The sequence below is a fragment of the Euwallacea fornicatus genome, chromosome 1 (genome assembly GCF_040115645.1).
Source record: "Euwallacea fornicatus isolate EFF26 chromosome 1, ASM4011564v1, whole genome shotgun sequence".
NCBI lineage: Eukaryota > Metazoa > Arthropoda > Insecta > Coleoptera > Curculionidae > Euwallacea > Euwallacea fornicatus.
In genome coordinates, this window is record NC_089541.1 from 7,028,773 (window position 1) to 7,041,155 (window position 12,383).

The following is a 12,383-nucleotide window of genomic DNA, read 5'->3' on the forward strand; positions in this document are numbered from 1 at the left end:
TTCTTGGTTTTGCGGTTTTTTTGAAAGTCAGTGTAGATATAATCAGGAATTTTCTGAAATTAAAAAAAAAATCTCTTCGAGCCTCTTTTTGAGATAAAGTTTGTAGTTTGGACCTTTGCACGTTTCAATTAAAGGTCAACATAAAATACGAGCGATGCCGTCTCAGAAATTTAATGTTTTTGGATTGAAATGAAAAAAAACTGGTATAGCAAAGTCAGGTAAAGACTGACGAGATGAACAATTAATTTGTAAACTAAACATCAGACAAATAAAATCGAAGTCACGAAAACTATTTATCGTTATACGGAACACAGTGAAATCATTTGCATGTATTGTGACGCCTCTGATCGTACTAGAATTGTAACAAACAGCCATGTCAAAAACGTATGGTTATACCACTATTATTAATCAACCTGTATACGCTCCCATTATCAATTTCGACCCGTTGGTCTAGTCTGTAGAAGACATGAATAATATATCTCTATCATCGTTATTTGAAGGTTGCGTTCCCTAGACACACCCTAGACACGTACGTGCTACCTAATTCGATACACACCCAATGATTCGAACTAAAAACTATAGTTGCGAGGAGACAAAATGCAGTTTTGACTTACCTTAAGCAGATAGGAATTTATCCAGTTAACGAAGGTCTTCTTCTGTACCCGTTCCTGTTCATCTGTAAAATAAGAAGACAACCCTTGAGTATGAAAAAAATTTCAGATTTGGAAAAGAAGCTTAAACCAAATTCACAGATCTGAAATATTCCAAGAAATTTTATGATCATTCGTAAATCTCCCTCTATTAGGGATGAGGAAATCAAATGTTCTGTTTATGACATTAATTAATTTACCTTGATTTGAATTATTAACGGCACAAAGCCTTAATTGAAATTCGTGTGTAGAAGAATTGCACTTAGAACTTAACTACTTAGAACTAAGTATCTCTTAAATCATTCCATGCTCCAAGAGATCGGGGAAGTTTAAGACAAGGAAAAGACTGATGATTCCGCTAAATAGCCAAAGCCACAACGTTATTTTCTTCTATTTCTTTAGATTTTCTGTTCCCATTCGCATGACTTAAACTGATTATCTCCGAAAAACTGCATTAAGCTCGGTCCACTATTCGTATTATTGGCGGCTTCGGACTTCGATTTTAGCGATTTCCGATAATTTAGGTGTAACTCGATACACAGAAAACCAACGATATATTTTAAAAAATGATCTCACGATTACTTCATACGAGAACATTTCGTTTCACAAAACGACATTCGGCATAAATTTATGCTGATTATCTTGAATACCTTGAATTTAATGTTCTCGATTCCGAACCTGTAATTTTATTCTTATCTGTTAACCGTCTGAATGGAACAGAAGGAAATAGCATTAAAAAAACCATTGGGTCCCTTGTAAGTTATCTCCACGCATAGTGGACCAAAAGTTCTTAAAAAAACACGTTTAAACACTGAAATTAAGATTCACTCTCAAAAGGGGAATACAGACATAGGGCCCCGTAGGTGGTGTAAACCCCACAACTTAACCATTAGAACCGGCTAAAAGCAGTTCTGAATTGCGCGTAGCGCTAACTTGAGCTCCCCTCGTTCGACTCGCAGCCCTAACCTGAACTAACCTCTTTTTTTGAAGAATTAGGAACCCTACCATAAGGACACATAGGCTTGGGTTAAAGGCAATCGCAGTTACTCACCCAATCTTAGGTTGTCTTTCTTCCAAAACCACCGACCTACTACTAAACTCCTTCCCTCTTTTCCGGCACCGCCGGTACTTCAAAGGCCTCGTTTTAGTCTTTATTTCCCATTTACTTCGGCTTCGATTTATGCCTTCATGACATCTTTAACCATACTCGAAATTACTTCCCAGTTTTCCTGGTTCTTTGTTAGCACAGTTCTAATTCAACGCAAAATCCTCATCGTGTTTGTCCATCCTTTTCGGACATACAACCCGTGGCCATTGCTTGGGTGATGAGAAAGTGATGTACTTCACTGTTAGAGATGTACCCTTGTGTTTCAGCCTGAGATCACCTGTGTTATCCTATGGTGATTTGGTTCTCATCCCATCTTGGATGTCATTATATACCAGGTCTACCGGTATGAAATGAGCGCTATTTTGTGAAAATAAAACACCAATTTTCACAAGGAAAGAAAAAAAAATTATTCAAAGTATTGACCGTTGCTTTCTACACATTTTGACCACCTTTCTGGCAATTTATGGATACCACGCCAATAGAAATGTGCTTCTTTGGCATCAAACCAATTAGACACCTAATTTTCTACTTCTTAGTAGGAATCGAAGTGCTGCTACAGCCAATGCATGTCCCATCGATGAAAACAAATGGTAATCCGAAGGAGCCAAGTCTGGTGAATACGGCGGATGGGGTAGCAACTCCCAGCCAAGTGTTTTGATGGTATCCTGAACCAGTGTTGCTTTGTGTGTAGGTGCGTTGTCATGGAGCGAAATTACCTTCCCGTGTCTTCTGGCCCATTCTGATCGTTTTTCGATCAATGCATTGTTTAAATTAATCAATTGTTGTCGGTAGCGAAGAGTATTAACGGTCTCACCAGGTTTTAAAAGCTCGTGGTGCACCACACCTTTCTGATCCCACCAAACACACAGCATTGCCTTCTTGTCGAATCGATGAGGTTTTGCAGTCGATGTTGATGGTTGTCCCGAATCAACCCGTGATTTTTTCCGTTTAGGATTTTGAAAATAAATCCATTTTTCATTTTCAGTAACAATTCGATGCAAAACTGATTTTCTTTCGTGCCTTTGAAACAAAATTTCACAGGTGTTTTTTCGGTTCTCCATCTGTCTTTCATTCGATTCATGCGGCACCCATTTTCCACACTTTTGGATATTTCCCGTAGCTTTTAAACGATCAGAAATTGTTCGTTGTGCAACATTTAACATTTCTGCCATTTGCTTTTGACTTAAAGTGCCATCTTCATCCAATATTGATTGCAGTTCGGCGTCTTCAAACTTTTTTGGTGGTCTGCCACGTTCTTCATTTTGCACATAAAAATTGTTATTTCTGAATCGTCGAAACCATCTTTTACACGTTGATTCTGATAAAGCACAATCACCATATGCCTCGACAAGCATTCGATGCGACTCTGCAGCACTTTTCTTCAAATGAAAGCAAAAAATTAATGTTTTCCGCAAATCATCACTTTGTGGTACAAAATTCGACATTTTTGACACAATGAAATAATATATTGTTACTTGTTCAAGGAGTTGAGTTGTACTAAATATGTTTGTCAGTTTGCATACCAATCAAGCAAACAAAAAAAAAAGGTTTATTTACAAAAAATGCCCTATATCGAGACATTTATATCCTGACGCTCACTTCATACCGGTATACCTGGTATATTTACCTGTGCAAAGACACCTGGCGCGATGGGCAAGAGAAGTCAACCATGGAAACAGCATCATTCTTACTCATAAATTTTTGTGAGCTTTTATGCTGCATATCTGATCGTTGTATGTTAGTTTTTTGTGCAACAAAACATTTTTTTAAAACCCATTGTGGAAAATAAAGTAATTTAATTCGATGTACACTTGCACCCATCGCTTAACGTCTGGGATGAACCACTTCGTTCATTACGTGTACTATTGAAAATTTTTTCTTGAGGTTGAGGGAAATCTGCTTTTCAGAGATCGCGAGCTTGGCTCTCGACGATCTAGTTTGCCCGCTGTGTGTCGGGTTGGGTTTCCTGAGCAGAAATCACTGACCCACTAAGTCCCCTTCCCCCTCGACCAGGACCGCAGTGAAGAATTTTTTCGGACCGAGTTTCGATTTTTCCATATCTCAGAATGTTAGTTCGTAGGCTTGCTTTCTCTTCGTAATTTTTCTAATAATTTGTACTATCCTGTTCCAATGATCTTAGGATCTCAGCATCGTATCCGCAATGCTCTGCTGAGTCATATCTCAGTCCATTTCGTTTTCGACTAATTCCTCCGTTTGTTCCCATTGTTCGCATCTAAATATTGTGTGTCCGGATGTATCGTTATTTTCGTTACAAAATCAGCACTTTGCGTTCTGTTTCTTTACAATTCTGCACAAGTAACCTGCAAACGTCCCTTGCCTTGTAATCGCTTGAAATAAAAAATAGTCAGTCTCCCTATTTTTCAAGACCTCGCCTCAATGTCTCTGACGAATATTTTTATCCATGTTTATCCACTGCTTTTGCCATTACTCGAGCATCAATCGATTTGCTTCCGTGCGTTTCATCTTGTTCCAGCTGTACCGTGCGGCTCTAAATTCCTCATTCTGATAAATTTTCAAAAATTTTTTTTTTAATTCAAAACCAGAATTAAATAGTACAAAAAATTCGATGATTTGAAGTTTGTTTATTTTTTTTAGATGTTTCTTACGTCACTGTTAGCACAAACTGGCCTATTTTTTAAAACTCAAACGTAGGTCAAATGATTCCCCATATTAAAAGTCTCTCAAAAATTACATTCAGTGGTGTGTTGCAATTCAAAATCCATCGATTAGTTTTTGAGAAAAGTAGCTCTAAACGTGTTAAAAAATGCAATACAAACTCAGTTAAATAGTATGTAAAGAACAAAAAAGATTTTTTCGTCAATAGGACATTGATTTGTTTTCGATTTTATGGTCACAATTTTAGATTATAACAAAAAAGAAGAATAATAAATAATGAAATGACAATAACCGTGTTGGTGATTTTCGGCCTTTATCAGTCTCATCCCCGCTAAGACCAGAAGGCTCACGGTGGGCGCTGTCGTGTACGCAGAAGTACTCTTGACCATAAGCTAACTTACACTAACCAGCGCTCGTACGATTACTTTCTACTACCCTTCCCATTTAAATTCGAATATTTCTTTGATGCCACAACAAATTGGGAAAAAGGTAGAACATGGCATCCTCTCCATTCAATACACAACCATCGATAATATCTCTTGTTTGTATTGTTTTATGTTTATGCGTAGGCACGCTACAGTTATTATTTCAAGTTGCATGCCCAGAAGTTATAAATAATCCCATTTAAAATATCTTCCTTATAGCGAGCCCATAAATCCTTCGAAAACAGTTCGTATCGATACAGCAAGAGTTCTGGTTAAGTGTGCCAAAACTACCAGATGTTGAAGATAGCCCTGGAAGCATGAAAAGGGGGCGAAGTTAAGTTAATTCGCCCAAAACTGTCGAACTGAACTTCGTTTAAGTTTAAACACAGAAAATTATATTTAAATTAATTAATAAAGTCGAGAAACAACCAGGCTTATTCCAGGCAAGCGGAACGCAACTCGAACGACCGACCAGAAACGGCAGACTCGCAGGTCACCACTAGCAGACATGGGACAGTGAACCAAGCAATTAATCGCTTATATAAATCTATGGATGTAGTGGAAAAATAGGTGTCTGAACTTCTATCCAGCTCAGGCGCTCAGCGGACCCGGCAGCTTCAAGAGCTACATCTACAGAATAGGAAAAAGGGGCCCAGATTACGGGAACCGCTCCAACATCTCTTATCAAGGGGAAATCAAAACGAAGTGGGCTCGCTGTAATAATGCCATTTCTGTGATGATTAGGGAAAAAGGGTGCGTGGGGCGCGCCACGCAAGAGAAGGGACAATAACCCTAGGCCTCAAGGGACGATAACTTTCGGCCTAAAAGCAATTGGCAGTCGGATCTCGAAGCCCGTCGATACGACCTCTTATCTCTCAGAGGAAGTTTCGGATCGTCGCATGCTGCAGGCAAAAGAGACTCGAGGTTTTAAGCCCCGGTGAATCCCACACTGTCTGGTCGCCAAGACACCAGGCTGGGCGTCTTTCGGAGATTTTCCTCGAGGCAAAGAAAAACGATAATTTTAGGAAATTCTCACATTTTCAACCCACAGCATTTGAACACAAAAGTCCCAGGCTCCCGGATCGAATACGCGTGTTTCTAGGAGTAGCTTTGCTCATATGATTTTGCTCGTTTCCCTGCTGCTGCAGGGTGTTTAGTTCAACACTATCAAGCGATATTTTAATTATTCCTGCGATATCACTTGTAGAAGCCAGTGGTGTGGCAATTTTCACGTACTAAATGTGTGGTAATCGATAGGAATTGATATGTCGTCCTCGAGCGGACAAGCAGAACGAACTCGACAATACCATGAGATAATTTAATTTAAAAAAATTGACTTCGCACAATACAGAACTTTGTATAGGGTCTACCAATGAAAACGGGCCACCTCGGATTTTTCTTATACTGTCGTGTTTGAAGAAATTTTTGCGAAATACGTCGATTGATTTTTTTACGCCTAAACAAGCGACCCCGTAAGAGGGGGCGGTATAACCCCTCAAATTTGAGTGGGGAGGAGGGTTCGTGCAACGCCTAGTTTTAAAGGTCTTAGAACGCTCTTTAGAACAAGCTGTGATGAAAGTAATATTGGCGAGTGATTTTTGTCAAAAGTTTACTTTTATTTGTCATCGTTAAATAGACTTGTAAGAAAAAAATCAAATTTTATTTGTAAGTTCTCCACTCATGGCGTCTGGACTTTATGTATTTTAATAAAAAAATTTCACACGACAAAATGGAATTTTTGCAAAAACGATTAGGCAAAATTAGTTTTATCATAGTCAAGATCTTTAAAACCAGGTGTCACAAGACCCCTCTTCCTTATTCAAATTTTGAGGGGTTGTAAGCTCCGTCTAAGGGGGTTGTTCGTTCAGTCGCCGAGTGTACGTCGAAACATGTCGCTTAAAAAAAATCAATCGAAATGTTTTGGAAAATTTCTCCAAACACGGAGTGGCTCCTTTCCATTGGGACACCCGGCATAATACTACTGAAAGTCATTTAAGCAGGTGGTTACATCGCGGAACAAGTGCTTAGAAAGAGTAGTCAGGGCCATCACCTATAAGATTGGTGCTACATATCTTACCTCTAATATTATCGATATGTTCCTCATACTGCGATTTACTCCTCACATACTCCAACTTACTGGAACCACTGTGAAAACTTTGAGTCCTGTACTCGGAATACCACTCTGAGCTCGAGTTGGTCACTTTACTACTACTGCTATTGCTGTCGCCCTCATCTCTCTGTCGCGAAGAGGGTCTCCCTAAGCTGTCCTCAGAGGGAAACCTCCCGGTTAACGAGGACTGACTTGAGGTTTTTGAGGTTGTGGCTAAGTTCCCATTGGACTGGGTGAGGTAGTCTGAGTCGTCTAGTCGTTCCTCTGAAGGAGTTCTACTGCTGGTGGGTTTCTTTAAGGACTGGGTGCTCAAAGAGGAACTAATATGGCGCACTTTTTTGGAAACGGTTACTTTTTCGATTTTCACCGTCCGGACACCTGAGGCCAGGTTTCCCTCTTCGGTGGTAGTCGTAAAGGATTCCTAAAATCATTTCAATGGACGAGAGAGTTCGCTAATGCAATGAGACTGATTGGATTAAGAATTGTTCTTGTTTTAGGGGGATTTTAAAGCTCGCTCAAACTCAAAAGACGATTTTAATTGTCTTGCAGACCAGACGGCGCGCTATGCGAGGAGCTTCCGCATAATTGGATAACTTCCCAGGAAACTATGCGCAACTTGATCATGCAGAGAGAAGTATGGATTTAAATGGTTGAACGACTTCGAAAAATTTTATTACAATTACAAACATAAATCAGGTGGAATATTTACCAAAGCATTTCAACCTCATTGTCGCACTATTTGCGGTAGATGACAATGTGGCGTCTACACATGACCGGCATGTCACGGTTAAAATTAACTTAATCAACCTTGAACGGGGAGCATAAATATTTGATCAGGTGAACTCAGGTGCGCCTTCAGTTTTAACCTTCATCAAGGTTCAAGAAAATTCATTTTCCTTTCGAACTGTATCATCAAATGTTAGCGTTCGAGATTCATTTTAATACAGCTTAGTGCGAGTGCTGTTAAAGATAATGTGAACAGCGCTGAATTTAGACTATTCTAGATCACCTTGTGCTACTTAGCAATGATAATGATATTTCTGAAAACTATAAAATATGGTGACCTAATCGCGATTTTAAAGTTATACACATGCAATGACCAAAATGGATTTATTTTTAATGGTCGGTTGCGAAAGTATGTGTGCCCGACCATAATCTGTTTGTCTCAATAGCCATTCAAGATAGTTTTGTAAGAGTTAAAAATAACAGTGAGCGGACAATGTCTCATTTGATAATTTCAAATAACATACTAGAAGTTTTTTGATCATTAACTAAATTAAGAGTATAATTACGAGGTAACTAAAGAGAAAATGAGGGTCTATTACTCAGAGTGGCGCCTAAACACAGGGATACATGTCTATTAAAATTAGAGGCTTCTGGATGCCGGATGCCTTTCCAGACCCTTGATCGCTAGATCTAAACTTACAACACTTTTAATCAAGTTATTGAATGGATCGGAGGTCATCCATATGACGACTTGAATCCGATTACGATTTAAATACCTTAAGATGGAAAGCGACCAGCGTCGCTCTACTGACACACGTCATACCTTATTGAGAAAGAAATGGCAAAGGAGGATGCAAAGAGACCATCATTATAACTATTTTAGAATGATTGATTGAAGTGAGCAAATACAATATGATATACCACAACGCGCCAACGTATAAACACGCCTGCAAGGTCCTAATTAACCCCCCAGTACAATTTATTAGTGTCTGTTAGAGTTTCTAAAATCTCCTTACATTCTCTTGAAGAAAGTAAAATATTGCCCGAAAATTCTGTGACATCCCAAATAACAGTAAATATCGGCAACGCTGCTCTTTTTATCCAATAATCGAGTTAGAGCGGTATGTAGGCCATTACAAATTGATTAAGGCGCTATTGTCGGTTGTCTCAGGGCTTATTTCCTACTGTTAACAGGACGCATTTCCAATCATCAGGTCCTGGTTAGGTCAAATTTGGCTCTTGAGAAGATATTCGATATTGGACCTGAAAATGCGATTTCTAATGAAAATTAATTTAAAAAATGCGACTCTGTATCTCAAAAACTGAAAGAGGCATTACAGCCTCGTTTGTGCAGGATTATAGAGCTAATTTAGAGACGATTAATTTCAAAAGCATTTTGACGATAATATTTTTTTACAAAAGGAACACATAAAGCTTTAAAAAAATGATACAATTATAAAATCGCGGGTACTCAACGCGTCGATGACGCGGATAATTTAAAATAAATTTAAGATCCTTCAGGAAAATTACATTAAAAAAAATTAACAAAGATTTCCCCCTTCAGATTTATTTCGAACCGGACTCTGGTTATAATCAAATTTACCATTTCAGGAATTTGCGGGGCCATAAATGAAACTTGGGACTGAAAAGCTGCATAAAAGACAGGAATGCCGGAAAAAATTTCGACTCGTCTGAAAAGTTATTACAAGAAGCCTACAAATGTTATTTCACTCCTTTTATTGCTCTTTTTTAAGGGTCACTTTTGAGATCATTTTCAATTTATAATCGAATTGGATAAACTTGAAAAGGGTTTTAAAACTGTCCGTGCACTCACTTCCCAAATTTATGTATATGTATCGACGCTAAGAGTCACTTTGTATTGAAAGGGACGTTTCAGTGTCCCCCGTGCTGTCCTGTGTTACTGCCCCGAAAGAGAGATTTAGGGTCGCCGATTTCTAAGTTTCGAATGTCTTTTATCGCTTTTGTAATAAATGAATGGAATGAAATTGGGAACCGGACTATTACAGTCGAAAACGCATCGTAGTGTGAAAAACAAAGGAAGAAGATGAAATGCTCCGACACAGAGAGAAGACATGCAGCAGAAATTAATTTAGACAAATAGATAATGAATAGAAGGAGAAAAAGATTAAATGGGCCGTAGCACGAAAACTATTTTTCATCTTTTATAGTGATCGATACGATCTGAATTAGAGAGTAAGTTTCATTATATCGGACCCAGTTCAGCGTGGCTCAAATTGGTGATCTATGTATTGGGATCTTAGAAACCGTAAGAAATACAAAGATGATCAATGTTCAGGGGAATTCTATAAGAAACTTATATTCGGTTTAGAAACTGCATTAGAAGCAAACTCGAAAATAGGAAGTCGGAGAAACAAAATTTAAAACTTTTTGCTCAATAGTTTTCAAGTCGACACGAGTTTAGGTCTGAACCGGATTCGGTGTGGAAAATTGTATGACAAATCTCCTCAATAAACAAGTTTAAATGTAAACTTTTGTTAAGTTTATTAGTTCAATTGGCTGTAAATCAAGTCTAACGCGATTTTTAAAGGAAAGCATTACATTGAGTCAATTTTTGCGTAGAATACGCTAATGTAACAAAAAATAATCTATCGCCACCTATTTCCGAATAATGTCTGGTAGCCTCGTGAACTCTTATGGAAGCTGTCTTCTTTCCATGGTCGAAAAAACTTCAAAAAAAGGCTTCAACACGGTACTACTGGTTACAATTTTCACGTTTTTGCATTATAAAATTAAGTATTTTTTATTAATGGAGGATTTTTCCCTCTTCGAAAATACAAAAAAAAGCCAAGATGACATTAATAAAAATTTGCAAAGTCGCCATAAACGGCTGGGATTTTTCGATGAAAAGTAAAACATCTTTCAAACCATCGGATAGGAGTAAAATTGAGATAGAAAATTCACGTTAACAATCAAAGAAACGATCAATTGATAATATGCAAATCTCTCAAGCTTTGTCCATTCCACCGCCTACGTAGTTCCAAATTTGGGCCACACTGTATATACCAACACAGAATCTTCATATTCTTATCCTTCTTTATGTTCAGCGTTTTCCCATTATAAAGAAAAATGTAATAAAACATGAGTTAGTGGCCATGATGGCGCCATCGAAATCGACTTCTTCCCAGAATCAAATCCCACTTTCGCGTTCTCATGTCTATTCGCATTCATACTAAAGCTCTGACCTTGGAAGTGGTTCGAACCACACTTTTAGCCGTCTGTATGTGTTAACACATTACATGTTATATTTGTGTGTTGTAATACCCGTTACATGGTGGTTTCCAGGTCATTAGACGATGTTTATATAATTTTATTTTTAGCCACACATTGACAATAATTTGACTAGTCCAAACATTTTAATAAAAATAAAACAGGTTGCACTAAGATATATCAGTACCCGTATTTCACCAATGCTCGTACGTGAAGGTACCTAGTGTACGTTTGATATATAAAGGAGCACGTACATAAGCGATGCCGAAAAAGATTAAAATAAGTAGAAAACATCGTTAAAATTCAACACTGTCGTTAATTACTTGTATACGGTGAAGATAATGATTTGATGTCATAATTTGGTTTGCTGTTACAACAGTCTTTTCCCAGGGAAACCGCTGAGAATTGTTTAGTGATTTAACAGGCGCTTTTCATCATGCTGACGCCAGTCGAGCTTTTAATTTCAATTTTAATCCCTAGGTATACTAAATATCTTTAAATTTTATTATTAGAGAAGCAATGACAAGACAAACGATATAGAACACAAACATAAGCCACCAATTCATTTTAGAACCGTTTAGACTCCAAAACCACATTTTGAAGCACTTTTTAGGGCAAATTTCCAGGGAGTGAAGCCAAAACTATCGATTTGGCATTTAAAGAAATGCGAATTCTCTTTTTGGACATTGCAAAGAGAGAAATTTTCTATGCACCCCTGGTCCTCGGTGGGACCTGAACGCGTGGCATTCCCTGGTCGGACCTGGAGGGCCGAGGCGTGTTTCTACATATTGGTTTCATCTGCGTTCATGTGCGTACATCAAGTCGGTACAGTTGAAAGCACTTTTAATTGATAGGTCGAAATGAAAAAAACATGCAATTACTGCATCGGATAACGTTATTTTCCGACTGAGAAATCCTCCAAAACCCATTTTTACAATGAGTTCCTCACACTGCTATGGTATAGATAAATATCTCAAAAAAATAGCAGCTGTGGCCACACCATCATCGTCCCAACCACCATTTTTTTTTAATTAGAAATTATTTTCTTTTAACGTACAATCCACCGCAAGCCCATGTCGAAACACACAATTCAAGAATGCCACGAATGATAAAACACCGTTATTGTTACACGGTAACAACGTCATAAGATAGCACTATCTTGATAGATTTCAAGATTACACATTAGCAGCTTCCAAAAGTAGCGACAATGCATGCTAAAATACGATAGAAACGAAGGACAAAAATATAGCGCAATATGCAGGCAGAGAGGTTAAGATCAACAGGTAAGTCAATATCAATACTGATAAAGATGTGCTAAAGCTGTGTTTTTCCAGAGATCATATTATGGCAACTCTAGCCAAGAGGAAATTCCTTAAAATGGAACATAAATCTGGATAACCGAGAGTTCTCATGTTAGATGTGAAGTGAATTTTATATTTAAGACTGACAGTAAAGAAGAAGAGGTGTTTATGGCAAAC

General features: G+C 38.1%; 1 protein-coding gene across 10 annotated transcripts in view; it reads right to left on the reverse strand.

Moving 5' to 3' along the window:
• Msp300 (Muscle-specific protein 300 kDa) overlaps positions 1-12,383 on the reverse strand; it is a 135,175-nt gene that overhangs the window by 95,366 nt on the left and 27,426 nt on the right. For 9 of the 10 annotated variants that reach the window (XM_066301833.1, XM_066301853.1, XM_066301862.1 and 6 more), the window contains exons 2-3: positions 6,898-7,351; positions 615-676 (exon numbers count right to left, since the gene is read on the reverse strand). In XM_066301833.1, coding sequence (XP_066157930.1) covers positions 615-676; positions 6,898-7,351 — 516 coding nt within the window. The remainder of the gene's footprint in view (positions 1-614; positions 677-6,897; positions 7,352-12,383) is intronic. The other variant, XM_066301872.1, reaches the window with a different exon arrangement.